The following is a 22,876-nucleotide window of genomic DNA, read 5'->3' on the forward strand; positions in this document are numbered from 1 at the left end:
TTGAAAAAATTAAGTTTTAAGCATTTTATTGATAAAAATCTTGTTCAAGCACAAAGATTAAATAATGTTCCATGTTCTCGAACATGTTTTATGATATATTTGATCTTTTCGACCCTTTATTTAACCTTTAAAAACTACTCCTATGCAAAAAATAATAATAATAAATTACCTTTTAAAGATTTGAAATGATTAAATCGTGCAATTATTCAAAATAAAAGTTACCTTACAGCTAATAACATAATTTTTCCCACCCCTGTATCGACAAATATAAAAAATTACTTTTTAAAAGCTTGGAATGCTTTAACGGTGCAATTATTTAAAATAAAAATTCCCTCATTGACTATGAAAGAGCTTGTATCTCATAACACTTTTCAACCCTTATAAATCACCCCTGTGCTAAAAAAATGATAAAAAATTATGTTTTAAATCTTGGAATGCTATAATTGTGCAATACTTTAAAATAAAAATTCCCTTATATTGTTTATGAAAGAATATTTTACTTTTGCCATTTTCAACTCTTATAAACTACCCTTTTACCAATATGTAAAATATTTTTATTATAATAATCCATTTTTAAATATAATCAATCATAAAAAAAATTGCTACGCTGCATATAATCACACTAAATTCTTTTACTTATTTTATTTGTATAATATAATATATAATATCTAAAAATGAGAAAGCTCCGAAAATATATCATTGGTTTTTTTACCATAACTCAGTTAATTTTGAAGCTATAGAATCCTACAAAAAAGCATTTTAAAGATAATTTCAAGAGCTGTAAGATTGTTTGCATATAAAACCTTTTAAGTCCTTCGTTTTTTAAAGGGAAAGGATCGAATGGCTCGAGACAGGTCGTTTTTTCACTAAAATGGATATCTCCTTTATTTTTTATGCTATAGGAATAAAAAAATTCGAGTTCTAAACCGGTCTAACTTCAGAATCGTATGAAAAACACTAAAACAAAACTAATTGTAAAGGGTCTACGATTAATTTTAATTCTGATGGAAATGGTACAGTGTTTACTGCTCATTTTTCCTTAAAAAATATGAGCAACCCACCTGTTTTTGAGATAACTCCGTCAATTTTGCTCTAACTTTTATAAGTGCTCATTTTGAAGGTCTATTTGAGTACTACAAAAAACTCCTGGAGCGTTATACACGTAAAATTAGTCCGTTTTCTGTTATTTGACGTTGGATACATCGATTCAAAAACAAGTTCCCTTCCACTAACCATATTTCGCTTTATATAGGACGTACAACACTTTTTAAAAAATGATTTTCTTTGTTTATTTATAAGCTAAATTTTTGTTCATTACACTTTTTTTTATAAAATGCGTAGTTTTCAATCGTAAATAACTAAAAGCTATTGATTTCTCGAAAAAATTCATCGAATATTTTTTGCTCAAAATTTGATACTCTAGCGTTGATTTCCAGCGTTATTTTTGAAAAAAAATTTCCACCCCCGAGAAGGGGTATCAACCCCCAACAGTGTGGAAGCGTCAATCGGCGCTATGTCACTAATGTTCATTGACCTTTTCTCTAACTATCTGCCAAATTTCAAGTCGATCGGTTCAGTTTCAAAGAATTCGGCGGTGAAAAGCTTCAATGACTGTACTATAAATTGTTTCTTGATCAATATCATTCAATTTTTTTCTGAACTTGTTTTCAATGGCGCCAAGGGAAGTAGGTAGGGGTTTATGGTTTCTAAATGCTATTTCTTGGTTTGTTACATTTGAAAATATTAAAACAAGTTTTTTTTGCAGGTACATTGGCGCCCTGGAAGAGCGCGAAATGGAGCTTCTAAAAATCATCGATCAATCCCGCTACTTCAAAGGAAAACTGCTGACGACCCAAATGGACAACCTCCGCATGGCCCTCTCCAAGCTAGCCCGTACCTTCGACCTGCTCAACGAGTCCAAAGATTCCACCAACGCCTACGAGCTGATCGTGGCAAACGAGAAAGCCGCCAACGAGCTGAAGCAGATCCGTTCCTTAAAGTCGGAACTGGTGCCCTGCGAAGACGACGTTATAATGTTCCTACCGCCAGACAATGGCTTCCTGAGTGCAATATCTTCCATCGGAAGTGTAACTATAAGTTCGCCAGTCATGTCTTCCAAAGTTGTGGCGACTCACCCTTTAAAAGAGCCTCAAATCGTCGTCAACATTCCCAGCGAAGTAAAAGAAGAGTCCGACATATTCCACCCCAAGAGGAATCGTCCGATATACGGTGTCACCAAACCCGTGATGGTTATGAAAACCGCACAGTTCCCTTCGCTGACGTTTGGCATGGAAGGCGAGCAGGACGGCCAGTTGTGCCGTCCCTGGGGCGTATGTTGCGACCGCTTAGGGCATATAATCGTCGCCGATCGAAGCAACAACAGAATTCAAGTTTTTGACGGTAACGGGAAATTTTTGTACAAATTCGGTAGTCAGGGAACTGGTCCGAGCCAGTTTGATCGACCCGCCGGAGTTGCGGTAAATCCCCAAGGCAATATCGTGGTGGCGGATAAAGATAACCACCGCATACAAGTGTTCAAAATTGATGGGTCCTTTATACACACGTTTGGCGAAAAAGGCACAATGAATGGGCAATTTAATTATCCATGGGACGTAGCTTGCAACTCTCTCGGTCACATCGTCGTCTCGGACACCAGAAACCACCGCATACAGCTCTTCACAAGCGACGGCACTTTCCTCAACAAATATGGCTTTGAAGGGTCCATATCAATGTGGAAACATTTCGATTCACCGAGAGGTGTCTGTTTTACACCGAAAGGCAACATCATCGTTACCGATTTCAACAACCACCGATTAGTTGTAGTCGATGCGAATTTTATGCAAGCTCAATTCTTAGGTCAGGAGGGGTCTAACAGCAAAGAATTTTTGAGGCCCCAAGGTATCGTGTGCGATGATGAGGGTAATATAATCGTAGCCGATTCCAGGAACAACAGGATTCAGGTGTTCGAGAGCAACGGCAACTATTTGTGGAAAACGGGGCAGAACGGCAAAATGGCCAACGAGCTTGACAGGCCTAGCGGCATATGTTTGAATCCTGAGGGCCACATAGTAGTTGTCGATTTCGGCAACAACCGAGTTCGTATCTTTTGATTTTATTGTATTCCTGGCTAGGCCGGTATTTGTTTCTCGTATATTATTTTCTTATGTTTTTTTTTAGAATTTAAGGGATCTAAATGCTTTGGCATTTATTTTCTATGTTTTAACTTAATATGTTTAAGTCTTACATTTTTAACTTAATTATTTTAAAAAATTCAAGTTATCCAAATGCAATATGATGCAATTAATAAGACTGACGTGTAAGACTGATTTTAATATTATACCTATATATTATTAAATTTATATAATTGCTGTGTTTTGGCATGTGATGTCGTTTCGACTGATAATTCATATTATCACTTTATTTTAAAAATATAAATTTTTGTAATGTCTTATTCCAGTAAGACTGAAATTATTATTGTTACGATGTGGCATATGCCGTATTTTAATACATTGTGGAATATCGTAATAAATTTGTGATTATGTTTATTTTTCAAATAAATTAAATACATCTTAGATTCAAATTTGTGTCTTATTCAGTGTAGATTTACCCTCTTTCAGCAAATATCTTTTTCCACTCTGGTGGATCTTTGCAATAAGGAATAATTAAAAACAATTTCAAATTACACTTCTTAAAAAATATAATTATAATGCTTCAGCATAACGAGGCATATAACAAGTAAACTATAACTTAACGAAGTAAATTTTGTGATATAAGTACTAAAAGCAAAAAAGCTAATTTGAATGAATCAAAGATCTGATTTAGATGTAGCTAACAATTATTCATATAGATATTTTAGCAAAGTTAGAACTACGTATGTGAATATATTTACTTTTTGGTTCTGGCTTTCATTAATAAAAAGAAAAACAAAATACAAATCATTTATTTTTACCTTAACCAATGTATATACAGCTAAACCTAATATCTTCTCTTTTGGGTGCTTATATAAAGAACATTATTGCCTCGAATAAAAGCATCTCCGAATTTATTTTTAAGTTGTCCATTGACATATTCTTCAGTCTGCTCGAGAGCGATGTTCATATATCCATCTAGGCACGCCAGAACACCTAAAAAATATATTTATTTATATTTTTATAATTACTTACAAAGAATATCCTAACCTCTATAATCTACTCCACTATTTAATTTCACTACAACTGGTCTAGCGTGTATTTGTTGTATAAAAGTGGATAATGCTTCTTTTCGACTCATGGTTTATTTATTATTGATGTGTTACTGTTCTTATTATGATTTTTACTATTGTTAATAAAAATGATACCAAAACACCAAATCACAAATTCACCAAATATTTGATTAATTAGTTGTTTATGTTTATGATGACCAGGGAGACTTACAATTGACCACAGATAGTAATGTTGTAGCTTGTAGCACACATCTTGTGTACGTTCTGTGAGCACAGCGGAAAGTAGTCCACAGATCAGTAACACTGGTGCTATCCATATGACAAAAAATATATTTCGGATGCACTTCAGGATCACTTCAGATTAACTTTTTACGTCCCAATGGGACAAAACGTATCACTTCTAAAGTGTTCTCGTTTGTTTTTCTCCGTCCTCTCATTCTCCACTTTTTACTAAAGAATTTTATACTCTCAAACTGCTCTCACACTATATGAAGTTAGAATTTTTTAGTATGTTTCATAAATATTATTTACGGATACGGATTATTCCATTGTAATTATTATTTGTGCAACTATGTTTTAAGAAATGAAATTTATTAGACTCTGGTTTTTGGTCCACAATAATAAAAACCAGTAATTGAAACAGATTTAAATGCTTATGAGTTCCTCTCAGAGATGCCCCAGTTGTTTAAGTTTGGAATATTTACAGGGTAGAACAGTAGAACACAACAGGAGCAGTTACCAAATAACTGAAAAGTAGCTATAGTGTGATATCTAGTAGGTAGTATGAAACACAAATCAGTGTTTAATGGGCAAAATTAAAAAAAATGGAGATAATTTTGGCATTAACAGTTTTTTAACCGCATTACCAGCGGTGACACTAGATTTGGAGATTCTTCCTTGATTCTTGATGAAAATATTTTACTAGATAATGGTTTTTGTTTTGAACGAACAGAGAGTGAGGAACACAACACGGTCGTACTGTGATCATAGTTCAGTAATTTGTGCTGTGATCAATTTTCACATGTAAATAAAAATCCAGCGCATATTTCACTAGGTTTAACTTTCAACGAAAATATTCTTTATATTTAAGATGGATATTGGATTTTTATAGCTAATTCTACAAAAGGAAAGCAGCTATAACCTGAACTCAATCTGAAGTTCAGAGAAAATTTTTGTCCGCGTTTAACTAAGAATATATTCGGATATATTTAAATATAGTAGTTTATGTGTGGTCCTTATATCAGCTTTGTGTTTACGAATAATAGGCACATATCCAGAAATAGATATGAGAACGCTTGGAGGTGATCATGCGCTCTGAGATTTGGGAGTTCAGCTCGGCGATCTGTATAATAATCTGTGATTTTGCTATATCATAGCGCAGCTTATTGACATCAGCAATATCAGCATACGTCAAATATACGTAGGTGTCAAAATATCATGTCAGCTGATTTTTGTGTTAACCTCATTAATTGCAGAAACTGAACAAAAATCATCAATATTGTAAAAGCTAAGTGACAAATTATAAAGTGCAAACCCTGTAATTTTCTTTTAAACTTAAAATAAATTATTGTTATGGATATAGCAACACCTGGAGCTGAGGGCCCACAGGATGATACTTTAAAATATGGATGTCCACATTACAGAAGAAAATGTAAATTTGTTGTGAGTAAAAATTATAGTTATTAGTTAACACATAATTCGGGTCTGTTTTTCTTTTAGAGTCCTTGTTGTAATAAAATTTATACATGCAGATTCTGTCATGATGAACAGGAGGATCATAAACTAATCAGAAAGGCAATCAATGAACTTATGTGTGCATTGTGTGACACAAGACAACCTGTGCAAGCAAACTGTCAAAGTTGTGGCATATTATTTGGAAAGGTACATGAGTAGAGTAGGCAAAAGTATTTCTTAAATTAGATTTATGCTTATATTGATATAAGGCTTTAAGATTTAAAAGCTTTATTGTTATCTTAATATGTTTTTTTAGTATTCCTGTCTAGAATGTAATTTATTCGATGATGAAGACAAAAATCAATTCCACTGTGCCGGCTGTGAAATTTGCCGGGTCGGTGGAGCTGATAGATTTTTCCATTGCGACACGTGCAACATATGTCTTCCTTTGCAGCTGAAAAACAACGGTCACAAGGTACTAAAGTCCCTTGATATCAGAATTCTTTTAATACCAGCTTTTCGTTTCAGTGCGTAGAAAACGTATCTCGCGCAAACTGCCCGGTTTGCCTTGAAGACATTCACACTTCAAGGATACCGTGCCACATACCGCTATGCGGACATCTTTTGCACCGTACATGCTTCGAGCAGCTAGTGCGCAGTAATCATTTTTCTTGCCCTATCTGTCAGAAGTCGCTAATGAATATGGATCAGATATGGAAGCTCAGAGACACGGAAATGGCAAATACACCCATGCCTCCAGAGTACAGTAATTATTTCATGGAAATTCAGTGCAAGGATTGCCACAAGGTAAGCTTAGAAACTAACGCTTGGGCGTATGATTTAGTTATTTCTTATTTTCAGAAAGGGGTGGTAAAATTTCACATCGTAGGGTTGAAGTGTACCCATTGCGGTTCTTATAACACGTATAAATTAAAGGGACCTTTAATTATCGAAGGTACGTATCAAATATTGAGTGGGGGATGGTACCGGGGATGTAATTTTCGAGAATTAAATCTATTTGTGTACCGTTGAGGTTTAAAAGTTTCTATAACATTTTTAGGTTTAGAAGGAAACGCGGAAAACACAAATTTAAACGAAAATTCTGGGGAGAGGAGTAACTAAATGAGGAGTAAGCTGAGATTAATTAATGATTCCTTTGTAATAATTTTACTTGAAGCCTGAACAGCCGATTTGAGCATCGGCGAATATTTTGTGATCTGTTAAATTTAATGACGGATAATTAATTTTATTTGTTGTTTTTAAAATGTATTTAAATATTATATTTAAGTAAATATTGGATTTTATTTTAATCATGTATCGTAAAATTCGAATCAGTTTATTAAGGAACAGGACAGAGTTTGATTCAAACGACTTTTTTATTTTAACATACATAATTTTTTGATGTATTTACTCTATTTTTTTTTTGTCATCACTTAGAGTAGCTAATAAACCCACTTTTCATAGTATTAACTGTATTGATAGAATATTTTGTGAGTATTCTTCCAAAATTTAGAATTTGTAGACAGTTGGAGCAATTTTTTATTTAGCTTACACAATAATAAATCATTTTTTAATTCTGTCGCTTCTTTATTTTCTTTTCCCATAATATACCATAAAAACAGTAATTTACTGAGGAAGAGCCATGGTCCATAATTTATTTAAAAAACTATTTTGAAATAGCAGTTCAAGTCGTCGAAATGATTGTGCCCATTTCTCACATTTTTCTCGTGATGCTAACAAAAATACACCAGACATGTATGGAGAGTTGCAGCAAACAATTTCATGATAAAGGTATACTTTTTTGAATTCGATAAAGACTGCTTTAGAGAATGCCATGAATTAAATTATTAGTGTATTTTCAAGTAGTATGTGAATTGATTTCCTTTTCTTAACGAGACACTCTATTTATTTTATTTTTGTCGTGATGATAACAAAATGTACACCTGACGTGTATAGAGTGTTGCAGCAAACCTGATTTAGAGATAAAAACTAGTAGCAAATTAAAATATCGAAAATAATTACGTAAATCATTTTCCAAATAAACAGAAATTGTTATAAACACATGTAGATATTATCTTAAAAAATATAGTTTTAATATGCTATAATTTGGGGAGTATTAACGCACTTCGTTATTCATATTTCCCGCTACACTTTGACAAGTTACCAGCAACTGGGTGTCGTTGGTGTCAGTAGTGTCTAGTGTCCCAAAATGGCTACCAGTGATGATGAGCCTATGCATCATTTATATGAAGTTTTTACCACTTGTTTTAATAAAAGCGCAAACAAAGCGATTGGTAAGTCTTTTATTATCTTATTATTCATTCAGATTACATAACACAATGAATATTTATTTTCATTTTCGACCGTTAGACATCAAAATAGTACCATGCAAGCGTGTGTGATCCAAAACATTGAACAGCTTGTTTTAAAAACCCCGATCTAGAAATTTTCAAATCTGTTCTTCTTAATTTAAGTGATGAAGTGGTTAGTTTTTTACACATACCGTGTTTTGTTCGGTTGTTGTACCGTTTGTTGTCATCCTAAATCGCCTTGGAAGATGTTATGAATACCTTTATTTGTGTCAGTTCTCCTACGAAAGCTTTTTGGGTTCTGTTTACAATTTTACAGCCTAGACCTAGACTTTATGTTTCGATAATTACTTCTTGTGTTATTTAACAATTAGCATAACATTTGTGGTTCGTTAGCCAAATAATCTTGCACTGTTTACTTGTTTATATTACATCCTTCCTAGGATAGTTTGTACGTTATTTAACTGTCACTGTACACCACTTAAGTGTTTCTAACTGACATAAGTACTTTAATTGTTAGAAATTATCTACTACAAATATTCCTAGTTAATTGACATTTACTTCTTGGGTATAATAACCTTAATGTGTTACTCAGATTTATTTCTACATTTCGTTTTGTGTTTAGTATTTACCGGAAAATGGGTTTATTATAGGCAAGGAATAGTGGATACAATTTCTTTAATTCGATTTTGAATATACAAGGTATAAGTACAAATTAGTGAATTAGATATAAACAACAAAAAGGAAACAATTTTACCATTATCTTTGTTATGCGTCTATTTAGAATGTGTGTTTTAAAACGTTTTTGTTATAATATAATCAACATCTTGTACTACTAAAATATAGTAATTTAATAAGTGCTCTTGATTTTTGAAAAGTGAAAATATAGGTAAAAGTTGCCCCGTCAAGAAAATGCAGTTTCCTAGTCTAGAATATTTTGTTCTATGTTCATTGCATCAAATAGTCGTGCTGCTATATGTTTTTTTACCGTAAATTGAATTCCATTGACTAAAAAAGAGGTTAATCAAGTAAAAATGTCATCTTCTATTAAAAAAAAACCGAGATTCCGTTATGTACAAGCATAGATGCAGCATAATACTTTGTCACCCTCATCAAATAGAATATACATGCAACATTTTGTAGAATTCTTGTGGTAAAATAAAAAAAGGAGTCTTAAATTGTCTTCATTATTTAGAAGATAATACTAATGACCAGTAATGATTGGCCATTAATTTATACCACCGGTATATTGTGCTATTAATAGACCATTGGCCCCACCATATTTTTACTTATTTGTTTTTATTACTCACAATTTTTGGGTATTTGAAGGTTTTTATTTTGCAACATTTGTTTGTGTGTAGCGTTTGTGATATGTTCGAAAAAAAATCCGTAGCAATGCGAGTGTTAACTTTTCAGTTTCAACAAACTAAATAAACTTTGGAGATACCTGTCTTGTTAACTTTTCAGTTTCAACAAACTAAATAAACTTTGGAGATACCTGTCTTCATTCGAAACAGTCGACAGCTTGCATGTGGAAGATTTTTTCCTCGTCTTGCTGGATCTACAAGTCATTTACAGATTTAATGACTTTGTCTTTGTTATTTGGGACCAGGTCGAACGATTATTTTCTTAAAAAATAACTGTCAGTCTTATTGCTTGCATTTTTCAATCGTGTTTTTTCTCCATTTGATTAAATATGTTTCGATTGACAAAAAACAATTCAAGACAATTAAAAACAAAGTAGAACTGTGTACCACTATGATTTTTAATTTTTGCAATTGGAACCGTCAAAACTCTACACCATTCTACCCAGATCGAATTTCTAAGAGTATATATTTTAAAACCACATTTCAATCTACATAAACAGCATTTCCTATTCCGTATATCGAATTATGTCACTTTCAAATTAAATTAAGTACTTCCCGTAGTTCCTAAAAAATCGACATAGCGTTACAATTTTTCTATCGGCGTATTTGGAAGTCTTGTGTTTATGTGTTGGATTAGAAAATCGAGCTCGTTAGGTTCAGTTGTCAGTCTAGATTTACAGTTTAAAAATTCGATCTGCTAATTAGACAGTTACTGACAGCTGTAACTCGCAACACATATACGAAGGAGAAAAAGAGATTACCCGTAAAGTCTATTTTTAGCCTACATCATTGTGTATGGGTAATTTTTTTCAATCAACTTTTTTAAATATATTATTGAGCATTACTGTTCAGGTAATCTGTCTTTGACAAAAGAATATAATTGTATCTTTTATATTCATGCGTGATTTTAATACTTAGGTATTTTGGATGTCACGGAACAGGGTCGGACTAGGAGGGAAATGTCCAAATAATGGGCATATTAAGTGATATTTAATTTATTACTTGATTTCACATTTTCCGTAAGCACTTAATTAACCCCCTAATAGGCGGAGAAAAAATCTGGTCGATAGCTCTAATATTAATCCTGATAAATATAGTCAAGTCGAGTTAGATCATAAACTTAGAAAACTTAAAAATGTTATTAGTGGACATTTTATTGCATGTTATGACGGTGAAGGGTATATAGAATTATAATATCAAAAAACTAACTCGGAAGAAATGTCAAAATTACGTGTTTTTGCACTTTTTTTTACTGTCCATGAAAATCTAGACGACTTATCGGAAAATTAGTTATTTTGTGTTGTAGGCAATTAAATTACCTGCAATTTAAGGTACCTAAAGTCATATTTCACCAATTTGTTAACTGTAAAATAAAGATCGAACGCATAAAAATCAGTTTTTTGAAAATAGTGCATTATTGTTGCAAACAGCGGTGGACGTTGATAAAATTTATGGAAAAGACTGTCAAACCAATGAACATCTGTGCCAAAGGCCAATTCGATTGAGCGTAAAATAGTAGCTGCAAAACAGTGTTATAATAAATAAATTGGCCCAGGGTCAGGCAAAAACCGCTCGGCAATTCGCTCTTTTTGCATCAAATGTATTTTTACGATATTAAAAAAAAGGAAATCACATACGCCCAAAATCTCCACTGAAAAAAAAAACAAACAAATACAAAATACTAAAAATGCAATTACAAAAAGTTCTGAAGATCTGTTGATATGATAACTTTTCGTGTTGAATTATTTTTGTCAGTTTAAATTTGTTTGTTTTTGAGAAATCACATTTGCGGCCACGCTTGGGAAAACGATCATATAATTCAATGGGGTTCGCCCAAAATTTTAGAGAAGGAAAAGAATGGCGTTATTATAAATTGTCTCAAGGTCAGGCAAAAGCGGCTCGGCAATTCGTTCTATTTTCCTCCCCTGTATTTTTACGGTATTTAAAAAAAAGGAAATCGCATACGCCTCTTTGTTTCCAAGATAGCTTTTTTATAACGTTTCCCAACTAAGCGTCACTTCTTTCGAGTTAAGTTTTTTGATATCATTATTTTGTGCGTAATGATTAATCTGTAACAGATATTATGCTACATTCTCGATTTTAAACTTTAGAGGGTGTAAATGGATAAATGAGAAAAATAAAAAAAAATGTTGCGTTGCGAAATTGGATTCTACACTATCAAAACTAACACCAGGTGGCTCATTTTCTTTGTGTGAGATCATTCTATTAATATTTACTACTGTAAGCATTGTTGTCATTCAAAGTTTTCTTGATTTTCTGTTGAAGAGAATCTTCGACATACCCCAACCCTCGAAACGCTTCAAAGTAGTGATGTCTGCTCCATAATTTGCTAAGAAATTAATTAGCTGCTGATCTGCAAAATGAATGACCGGAATGTGTTTTTAAATGTTGTAATTTTTCGATACAACTCTACTGGGATAATACCAAAACCATGACTCAAAATCGTGAAAGATTTTGTGAATGAGAAATGGACTAGTAAAATATTAGTTTTTTTACATGCTTTGTGCACAGCTTCGCTAGTTCGTCGCGTCTGCACCCACCAGCAACGGCAAAAACAGCAATCACCTGAAAATAAAAGAAAAATTTAGTAAAACAACTTAGAATAAGTAAAAAAAATGTACCATTAGCAACAAAAAATTATCGTCTGGTGCGTTTACAAGAAATTTGTTGATTTGTACTCTTGAAAAATCCGACGATGTGGTTTTGTTTTATATAAAACAGTCGGCTTGTGATATTTGCTATCTTCATTTTGGTAGACATTCAACATGGATTTGAGCATTGAATACTGTGCCCAATAGCCGAAGACTTGTGTTTTCTTGGCTAAATAATGTACCACAGATTGCAATTTAATTTTTAATGTAACAATAATTTGATAACCAATCTTTTGACATTTTAGTTAAATTTTCAGTTGACAAAGTGAGTTTTTTTTGTTACCCAGCTGCAAAATACTTTTATGTTCTAGAACGTTAGTCTTTTTCGTTTTAGAACATAAAACAAATGTCAAAATAATTTGTAATTTGAATTACTTTTTCTAGCAGAAATCTATTGTCAGGTGCTTCTTGTAACATTTTCTTAATTTCCTCTTTCGTTAGAATTCTGGACATTTTCGAACGGTATCTAACTGATTTGTTTTTCAAATATGATATTAGTTTTGAAAATTTTCTGATATTTACATTTTTTTTTTGCATTCAGTGTACTTTTTAACATGGAATATACTGACCATAACATCGAAAGTTTAATTTTATTAATTTCATGTTCGAACTATGCCAGTAATACAGCTTCGGACACTTTTTGAATTTTCTTCGAACTACACCATCTTTGTAGTTCGTTGTAGTCAATCTCGTATTGTCTCGACGATTTTTTGGGTATTAATTGTTAAACAGCACTTTGTGTTGCTTCCAGTATATCCCCTGGTAAATGTTCGTCTACACTTTCCGAGCTCATTTTNTAGCCGAAGACTTGTGTTTTCTTGGCTAAATAATGTACCACAGATTGCAATTTAATTTATTAATGTGTTAACAATAATTTTGTAACCAATATTTTGTTAAAAATACGACATAAACGTCTTCAGCGTTTGCATTTTCTATCTTCCAAGCTTTGAATAACGAATATTGTTTGTCGTAAACTTTAGATTTTGGCGAAAGTAATCCCAAAGATGCAGCTTCGACTTCTAGACGAATATTTTCTTACAAAAGACTTACATTCTACACGCGTGTCAAAATGAAAATCAGAAAATTTATCAACAAACTATCCACCAGTGGTGACATCTAAAACTTGACTGCTTACCTCTAAAATAACTCAAGTTTGTTTGCAACTGCAGATGTTAGACAAAATATTACAAGGGAAATTTCTCTTGCAATGGTTTATTTCACTTATTTGTAATATAATGTACTATTTTTGCTCCAGCAAATTAAGTTTAAACATATTTTTAAATGACCGTATTGGTCATAGAAAAAAATCGCAATAAACTACTTCTAGCGGTAGTTACATCTACCCCATGTAAATAGTAAATACCTTTTTCGAAAACTGTCATCAAAAGTCGGCATTTTCATTAAATCTTCAGTTGACAGAGTGAGTCCCTTTTGTCACCTACCTGCAAAATACTTTTATGTTCTCGAATGCCACTCTTTTTCGTTCTAGAACATAAAACAAATGTCAAAATAATTAATCATTTTTTCGAAACTAATTTATTATTTTTTTAATTAAACAATATACATTTTAAGTAATTTAACATTTCAATACAAAACAGTAACTATTATAAACAGTACGATTACAATTTATTTTGCCCTACATATAAATTCAAAGTGCCGATATTGCAGCGAGTTTTATGCCAGATCCAGTGCTGCCAATTATCGTAGCTTTTAGTTCTGGGTGTTTAATGGTTGCTGCTGTAATTGTTTAAGTTTATTGCGCACGTTGTATTATTGGCAAGTTCTGTAGCTTTGCTGAAGATGGTAACAGTTTATTTGCGATTGAAATTTTATTTTGTACAGAATCTTCTACATATGTCTCCGCTACCGTACTAGAACGCCTTCCCCATGTCGTTTAATGGTGGTAATATCGGCCCCTGCATCGGCTAACAGAGTGGCGGAAGAATGTCTAAAGCAGTGCTCTGTATAAGTTTCCGGATGGGGCAAATTGAAATAAGTGACCATAACATCGAAAGTTTAATTTTATTAATTTTATGTTCGAAATATGCCAGTAATACAGCTTCGGACCCTTTTTGAATTTTCTTCGAACTACACCATCTTTGTAGTTCGTTGTAGTCAATCTCGTATTGTCTCGACGATTTTTTGGGTATTAATTGTTAAACAGCACTTTGTGCCGCTTCCAGTATATCCCCTGGTAAAAGTTCGTCTACACTTTCCGAGCTCATTTTGAATTAAACACTTAGAATATGAATTACAATATATACATAATTCTGGTGCTACTTTTTCACAACAATTTTTATTGTTTATTAGGTTGCTATCGTTATGATAGTTACCGCGCCTAAACCGTCTTGATTCAAACGATTTCAAATATAAATGAAATTGTTGTATATAACACAATTGTCTTATTTATTGCAGTTTTCGAAAAAATATTGTTTGCATCTCGAATGGATATTTTGCCGACAAAATAACTTCCATTCTTGAAGGTAAAAGTACCATTTCGCGTTCTAGATACAAAAATAACTATTTCCATGGTACGAAAGGTCAAAGTGATTTTATTTGTACAACTTTCTTCTTTAACGAAAAAAAAACATGTTTTTCTCACCCCCTTTGAAGAACTAAGTAAATCCACAGAACGAAGGCTGAGAGACTTTTCAATATAATTTTCAACGAGAAAATCAACTTCTTATTTTTTTTCGCACATGTCTATTTGCGCCCCGTATATTTCAACAGGCGCTTTAATAAAGCGGCGAACGGTTAAATTCGTAAAATTCTAGTCACACAAAGACGGAACGCGACGATAACAATTTCCACCCATTAAAAGCGTTTCCAGTGAACATGCCTCGCAACAGGTTCTATTTTTCATCCACACGTGACTCGGTATGACATTATATTAGGTCAGCTAATGTGGGGTCAGTAATGGCTGAATTAGGGGTGATGCCCAGAATGTGTTAAAATCCACTGGCGTGCCCGCAAAGGGGCCAAATTTAATATTTGAGCCGGTGTTCGTCATTAAAAATATCGCACTTGGAAACATGTCTAGATAATAATACAAATAAATATGTCGGAGGGGTTGGATACTTCTTAAATAGGTGTACAAATCAGAGAAAAGCATTTAAAAACATTTATTTAGATGGATGAAAATCGAAATATGATTAAAAATAATTAAACACCTGGTAAATCCACATAAAATATATTTAAATAGTTTCATACGATTTTAAATTCGTTTGGATAGAGTGTAAAAAAGATATTGTCTGAAGTTTCTCTGTTTTTTCCTTATTTATGGGTATTTTGCCACCTGTAAAAAAATTATAAAATTAATGAAGCAAATCCTTGCTCCAAAAGAATCAGCTAAGGGTTATTTTTTTGAAAATAGTTTTGAATAAGCAAAAATCTTCACTGAAAAAAAGCAGACAAATACAAAATACTAAAAACGCAATTATTAAAAAAAGTTGTTGACGTTTCGAAAATCTGTCGGTATAATTTTTCGTCTTAATTATTTTTGTCAGTTTAAAGAGTGACCGCAAAAATCGCCCGTTTTTTCACAATTCGCTGAGAACTAAAGAAAATAGATAAAAATATGTTTTTGGTCTCAAATTACTCGTCGTAAAAAATTATGATGAACATAGCTTTTAATTTTTTTGAAAATTTTCAAAAATCACCCCTATTTAGGAGTTGAAAAGATGCCCAAAATGAAGAATTAAATATTACCAATAAATATAAAAACTATTAGCATGTGAATTTTTCTATCGAATGATTCTTGATACAAAGAAATATTTATTTTCATGACTGAAATAAGCATGTTGAATTAGAAAGTCCACCCTTAAGCGCGCTCAGGGGGTGGAATTGTTCCCAAAAAAAGAGAATATCAGAAATAATTCTAAAACTTCAAAAAAAAAAATATTTTAAGATAATTCATTCGGTAGAATAATTCACATACTAATAGTTTTTATGTCAATTGGTAATATTCAAATTCTTAATTTTTGGTATTTTTTCAATCCCTAAGTAGAGGTGATTTTTAAAATTTTTAAATTACTAAAAACTATGCTCACATAAGTTTTTTACAAGTAATTTGCGACCAAAAACATATTTTTATGTATTTTTTTTTAATTCTCTGCGAATAGTGAAAAAACGGGCGAAAATCACAGGTTTTTTGCTGTCACTCTTTGTTTGTTTTTGAGAAATCATAGATTTACTGTCACGCTTGGGAAATAGACCAGGCAAGTTAGACAATAAATCAGAAATTTTTTTCTGATGAACCGATCGAGTTGCGGTTTTCGGCATTGTCTTCGAAAAAATATCAGGAAAACCTGACCCCGAAAACCCCCGAGTAGAAATTTAGAAGACCATTACTCAGCTATTCGATGTTTTACAGAAGGCCCCCCTTGCCCCCCTGGGGTCCCAGGGGCGTCGGACATACGTTTCAGTGTCAGAATCGAAATCCTCGACCCCAAAAACCCCCTAGTGGGGATTTAGAAGACAATTACTCAGCTATTCGATGTTTTACAGAAGGTCCCCCGCTTTCCCCCCTGGGGCGCCCCAGGGCCGTTGGGCATATTTTTCAAGGTCAGATTCGAAATCTCCGACCCCGAAAACCAGATTTCTACAACTTTTAGTCTATTTTTACCATTTTTAGAAATTTCGGAAAAATTGATGCACTCCAAGATGCACTTTATGCACCCGGAATGCAATTTCGATCCAGCCCCAAAGTGTAATATATAGACTTTTTTCCTGATATTTTTTCGAAGACAATGCCGAAAACCGCAACTCGAACGGTTCATCAGAAAAAAATATCCGTATTCCGGGTGATTTTGGTCTAACTTGCCTGGACTAAAAACGATCATATAATTCTATGGGGTTCGACAAAAATTTTGAAGAAGGAAAAAAATTGCGTTAAAAGTAAATTAAAAGAGACCTCGATTTTAGTTTTTTGAACTATGAAAGATGTGTTTCAAATTAATTAGTGAACTTGAACCCTTGTTGGTTGCAAATTCTAAAAGATGAAGTGTAGTAATATAATAAACATCATATGATATTTATGCGTAGGCAAAAACAAGCACTTTAAACTGTCAGAAAGAATTAAAATCGAAAAGTTCAGAAAACGAAAATAGATTTTTAAAGAGCATGAAATACAGGGTGTCTACGAAAGGTTGGAAAATTTCGAAGCTGGATACTGGTGGCCAAAATAAGTTGATTGAGCCGAATATGCCTTATGCAAATGTTGCTTGTTTCGAAGATACAGGGCGTTCAATGTTCGAATTTAATTTTGAAATTTCTCAGTAATTTTGAAGTGTCGGAGTATGAACAAAAAAAATGGCACTATTATGTTTTTTGACATGAAAAATAAGAATTTTTAAGTAATTTTGGCGTTGCTTGTATAGGGCGCCAGTCATGCCCTATTCCTTTGATTCCCATTTATCAAAGGTTACTTCATTATTTTTGAAATTCTTTTTAGTGTCAAAATACTCAATAAATGAGGAAAAAACAGTTTAAATAAGTTAAACATTATTGAGGTACAGATACACTCAGTACTATTATTTTTAAATACCCAAATATGCGTTTTCATAAATATTTATTTTCTAATGTTTCCATTCCAATTTCATTTTATTCTTAAGGTGGTTTATTACACTCTCTGAATTGAATAATTTGGTTTGCTTTCATAAATAACTTTTTTATATGTATAGAAAGAAATTATTTGTGATATTTTTAATGCAATCTAATATATTTTTTAATTTTTGAATAATAAATAAATTTTTGTGGATAAAAAAATCAAAATTTGTATCAAACTAAAGATAATTTATATTTAATAGTTCGAACTTATTTGCTTTGATTTACATCTGAGAATAAATATCGTTTGCAAACAATTTACCTGTCAATGCAAATTTTTAAGGCGAAATTTTTTATTACTTGGTGTGAAACAGAAATACTTTTTTACATACGCTTTCTTTGAACGTGGTCAAACGGGATGTTTAAATGAAAAAATATAATATGCAAGTTAATAATGTATGATACTTAGGTGGTTAAAATAATCACATCTATGAATGAAGAAAATATTACTTATTCGACTATATTTCTTATCACCCTGTCTTGTGCCATTATAATTTACTAAAGAATTTTACTTTCATCCTGGATAAATAAAAAATAATGTAAGTGATTCTTACGAAAAATTTCGAATAATGTCTTTGTCACTAAAATAAAGTAAAATCACTAACATGAATTAAATAAATAAAGGAAAATATATTTTAGTATAGTATCCCCAAGTAATCTGTTTTAAATTGATATCGATGAATAAACGTTATATCAGCCATATTTTTAACAATTATAATTTATACTTCAAACAATAAGATGAAGCAAAAATTAAAAATATATTGAATTATTTTGAAATTTGCTACAAATTGCCACTAATATTAATTATTACGTTTATAATACATTAAGATTCTACTAATTACCACCTGCCTTCATCAATATCAACATTGGAATTGACAAAATATTTATAAAATTATTCATAACTAATTCACCTGCATTGTGTTATTGCTTTCAATAAAAAATACGCCAAAAAATACAAAAAAAATACACTACCTATGTTAACAAAATAGCTAAGAAAAACTAGAAACAACAGGTGCAGCCACATTCCAAACAAAGCTCCTTTTATCATTGGTTTCAAATATATACAGGGTGTAACCTTAAATGGGGGTCATATTTACACTGAGGCTACCCTTGACCTTTAAAAACACGTATCAATTGTTTATTTTTTCAAATTACTTCATGAAAACGTATTTTCTTTAACTTTTTTTTATTAATTTTCATAGCGGGGGCCGCTGGACAAGCTGGTGTGATCTCAAACGACGCGACGGCGCGCGTTAGTCTCAGCCCATACATAATTGGGAACTGGGCTGCGCATTGTTGTCAAATCTAATAATTTAAAGGAATTGTTATTAAAAAGCAAATTTTCACAACACCCGTAACGCTACTCTTAAGTGACTATTTGCCAGGAGCCCTACTGTTCCACATAAGCAAAACTTTTAATCTTTTAAATAAGATAAACTATGAAATAGTACTTAACAAGTAATCTAACACAACACTCGAGCAGTAATCAATAGTGATAAATGAAATCCACAAATATAAGTAATTAATCTGTTTACTCACCTGATTTTTACAGCATATGGCATTTGAAATGTGACTAATCTTCAAGTGATAGAATCCTTTTCCAGGGCGTTTAAAATTTCTGGTTCCAAATCTCTCATTCTCTAAGTTTGTTCTCGTTCAACATTAGCGAGCACCACAATCTTATAAATGTTGATCTATTCTTAAAAACATTCTCCTATTCGGTATTTGCCGATCGGAGTAATCTTCTCTGTTTTCTGCGGACAAAAAGTAGGCTCTAACCATATCAACTCTTTCTTATACATGATTTTTCATATCATATAAAAACTTGTAAATGAAAACACAGACATACACTGTACCGTTGCTGAACACACTTACACCACACAAAGTCTCTATACCCTCTAGTACTTTGCAATTGCAACCTCTTAAAGGCGATATGGCTTTCAGTAGCTAACCTGCGTTCCCTTCGGAAGCCTTCGGAACAGGATGGGATTCTGCTTAAATCTAAACTGTAACAGTGACAGTAATGTAGTTCAATTAAATTAGGTTAATGTCAGAGGTCATTGAATCTGAGACTCACAAACTAAATACACAGCTTAAAAAAAATAGTAAATTGTGAAATGATGATTTAAAAAATGTTTCACGTAGATCAGATTAGTATTTTTTTTCAATTTTTATTATGTTCGATTTTTAAAACGACAAAAATAACTATTTTAAAACCTAAATTAATTTTATTTATTTATTTAAAATAACACATCGACATCCTCATAAAATTGGGCAAAACTTTCCTATTAAGCGAAATATAGATGCCAGTGTAAAGTTTAAGACATACTGTAGGTACGTAGGATCTTTGAAATGATTTATTTTCGCATAATTCCGCTAAATTGGGAGAAGTATTCGATAAATTAATTTTAAGAGCTTTATTGGAAGGAGAGAAATATTTATAGATATTAATTAATATTATGTTTTCACACACATTTTAAGAGGCTATTACCAAATTAAAATATTTATCTTCGACTGGGTACGTGGTTAGAAAACAGATTAGGGATCATAATTTACCGAAGGAAATTATGTTTTTTTTTATTATTATTCGAAATAATTCACTGAATTTGTTTACGATTTTTACCGTTTTTGAGTTATTACCGTTAATTTGTGTGGCGTGTTTATCTTAAAATTTTATATTTACCCAGATGAGCACTTTTACACCAGATACTGAGCATTCGACTAGAAATATCCAAAGAATTTTTCTTACTGCGTGGTTTGTATAATAATAATATTATAATTTGTTTTCCAGTAGACAAATTTAACATTTTTTGTATAGGAATGGTCACAATTTTACTTAGATACTACTAATTCTATTATTGTAGAATCACAAAAAAATTTCAAATAAAAAAGGTATTTGTTTAAAAAACAGCCCTCCAGAGTTACGCCACAAATACCGGTCAACTTTAATCGACTATAACTCTGGAACCAATTAACGAATCACCACGTTCTTTTTTAAACAAGAAGCGTCTTTCCGAGTACTTTAAAAGCATAATTAAAAAAATTATTATAATTAATTTATAAAGTTTTTCTATTTGTTTATAAGCGCAAAAATTACGCGTATTTTTAAACAATTACCACGGCTCTCCTAATAAACAGATTTAAATTTTTCTGGACGCATTTTAAAGTTTGAGTGCCCTTTTTTATATGAAAAAATTGTTTCAAGTATATGGAAGTCTTAATTTAGGGTCAGTTAAATTTGCAAAAATTTTTTTCAAAAATCTGGATTGCAAAATTATTACTAGAAAACTATCGAACGAAAATTGGTGTGATGTATAATATAAGTACTTTAAAAAAATTCGCAACAAATATTGTAATTTTTTGCACTTTTTTTTTGGTGTTTGTGCTATATTTGCGACAATTATGTTGTATTTTTTTATTTGATAGGTCTATCACATGTAAAATTTAATTACGAATATTTTTTTCTTTTTCAATTTTTCTCTAAAATGAATACTTTTTGAACCGTGTTGAAAGAAGAGAAGAAAAAGGAATTTTTTCCAATTTTTTCACTATTTGTTTAATAATAAGTTTAGCACACGTTTTGAAGCGCGCGCATAGTGAAATTATGTTATGTTGTATCATTTTGGAGCCATTAAAGCAAAAATTAGCGATACTATATAAAACATTTTGATTGATTCTTGAACTTTGTACTTTGGTGGTTTATTTTTTTAGTAAGTAAATTCAATGGTATTCTTAGAAACGCAATCTCGAACATAAAACCATTAAATATGGTAAGATTTTCAAATAATTCTCGGCACGAATAGTTCTTAGATACACCAGTAAACACCATTGCGTGAGCAGTCGGTCCTCAAAAGCATGTACCATATCTCAATCTTGGTGATACCTATGCATGTCATTGGTAAACCATAAGATGGTCATGAGATAGAAAAGTTCGTAAATTTCTTATTAGAAAACGTACAGAATTTAATTTTGAACCTAACTGAATCTTTCCAATCCAGACACTCGCCAATTGTGACACCCAAAAACTATTTGGTAAAATAATAATGTGTTTGAGTCATTCATGGCTATGCTTAAGGGTTTGCAATATGTTTGTCTGTTATGAAATCAACTGTTCATCTGTTGTGTCTGAAATCAGTGACTGATGATCATTTGCAAGTCAGTAGAACGAGAATCCAGGTTATTTGTGTAAAACAAAATGACACTGGGCCTAGTACAGAGCCTTGAGGCACCCCCATGTCTATATATCTACATTCATAGTTTACCATCTTGACTCAAGGGTTATCTACGTTTATTAGAACATATTTCTTAAGATGACATAAAAAATACTATCCAGTCGCATACTACCTTAATTTCCGAAGAAATCCAGGCGGAATATTAATTTCGGTGACCGAATAATCCTCGAGGGCGAGCCAGTGGGTGAGAGCATGTAAAATTGCTGCCGTCCAAATTGGTTTTAATGTATATCAAAATGTATGTGACATGTATAATGGATTCCCTGCATTACAAATTAGCGTTACATTATTAATGAACCCTAAAAGTCTATTAATTAGTTTGTGACAGATAATGCATTATGCCTGTTTCGCGCCGGATATATAATGTACATAGGGGCGTAATTTATCCGGAAGACATTTTTATCCGCGGGGGGAAAACGGCTAAAATAATTAGACGTTCTTTATTGTTCGTACTGTGAAACGTGAAACACTCTCGGAAACACTGTATTTTACGTTGTCTGAGAATATACATATACAGGGTGTCCCACAGTGACGAGACGTTAGGAATATTTCAGAGACTACTACGCTTCCGGTTACACCGGAAGTTGACATCATTTCGTTATTTTAAATGGAATACCCTGTATATTATTGCAATTTTGAATTCTACGTCAATTTTTAGGTGAACTTTCATAAAGGTTTCCTATTCTTAAAGTTAATGGTTTTTAATACACATAATTTTTTTCAAAAAAAAATTTGAAAGCACTGTTGGTTTACTCTTTTCTTGGAACTCTATCTAAACAAATACTGTATATGCAAGTAGCTTATTGGTGTATTTGAT

The 22,876-nt window shown here is 32.1% G+C and overlaps 4 protein-coding genes across 4 annotated transcripts in view; 3 read left to right on the forward strand and 1 right to left on the reverse strand.

The window, feature by feature from the left end:
* LOC108905937 (E3 ubiquitin-protein ligase TRIM71) overlaps positions 1-3,110 on the forward strand; it is a 14,045-nt gene extending 10,935 nt beyond the window's left edge. The window contains exon 4 of the mRNA XM_018709012.1: positions 1,766-3,110. Coding sequence (XP_018564528.1) covers positions 1,766-3,110 — 1,345 coding nt within the window. The remainder of the gene's footprint in view (positions 1-1,765) is intronic.
* An 813-nt stretch (positions 3,111-3,923) lies between these two features.
* On the reverse strand, positions 3,924-4,433 carry LOC108905947 (U6 snRNA-associated Sm-like protein LSm6). The gene is made up of 2 exons (XM_018709029.1): positions 4,179-4,433; positions 3,924-4,124 (listed from the first exon to the last, which is right to left on the reverse strand). Exons 1-2 carry the CDS (start codon positions 4,267-4,269, stop codon positions 3,976-3,978), a joined length of 240 nt encoding a protein of 79 aa, XP_018564545.1. The 5' UTR covers positions 4,270-4,433; the 3' UTR covers positions 3,924-3,975.
* A 1,201-nt stretch (positions 4,434-5,634) lies between these two features.
* Positions 5,635-7,429, forward strand: LOC108905945 (RING finger and CHY zinc finger domain-containing protein 1). The gene is made up of 6 exons (XM_018709027.2): positions 5,635-5,863; positions 5,921-6,082; positions 6,192-6,350; positions 6,404-6,682; positions 6,737-6,830; positions 6,936-7,429. Exons 1-6 carry the CDS (start codon positions 5,774-5,776, stop codon positions 6,995-6,997), a joined length of 846 nt encoding a protein of 281 aa, XP_018564543.1. The 5' UTR covers positions 5,635-5,773; the 3' UTR covers positions 6,998-7,429.
* Positions 7,430-7,985: 556 nt separating this feature from the next.
* LOC108905938 overlaps positions 7,986-22,876 on the forward strand; it is a gene marked incomplete at its 3' end in the record, with an annotated part of 38,192 nt that continues 23,301 nt past the window's right edge. The window contains exon 1 of the mRNA XM_018709013.1: positions 7,986-8,169. Coding sequence (XP_018564529.1) covers positions 8,085-8,169 — 85 coding nt within the window. The remainder of the gene's footprint in view (positions 8,170-22,876) is intronic.

The sequence above is a fragment of the Anoplophora glabripennis genome, unplaced genomic scaffold, assembly GCF_000390285.2.
Source record: "Anoplophora glabripennis isolate ALB-LARVAE unplaced genomic scaffold, Agla_2.0 scaffold265, whole genome shotgun sequence".
In the NCBI taxonomy this organism is placed as follows: Eukaryota; Metazoa; Arthropoda; class Insecta; order Coleoptera; family Cerambycidae; genus Anoplophora; species Anoplophora glabripennis.

Coding starts and splice junctions, on each gene's coding strand:
- LOC108905947 (XM_018709029.1), bottom strand. CDS start 4,269: ATGAGTCGAAAAGAAGCATTATCCACTTTTATACAACAAATACACGCT. Junction 4,125..4,178: donor TAGTGGAGTAGATTATAGAG/GTTAGGATATTC, acceptor TATATTTTTTAG/GTGTTCTGGCGTGCCTAGAT.
- LOC108905945 (XM_018709027.2), top strand. CDS start 5,774: ATGGATATAGCAACACCTGGAGCTGAGGGCCCACAGGATGATACTTTA. Junction 6,683..6,736: donor AGTGCAAGGATTGCCACAAG/GTAAGCTTAGAA, acceptor TCTTATTTTCAG/AAAGGGGTGGTAAAATTTCA. Junction 6,831..6,935: donor GGGACCTTTAATTATCGAAG/GTACGTATCAAA, acceptor TAACATTTTTAG/GTTTAGAAGGAAACGCGGAA.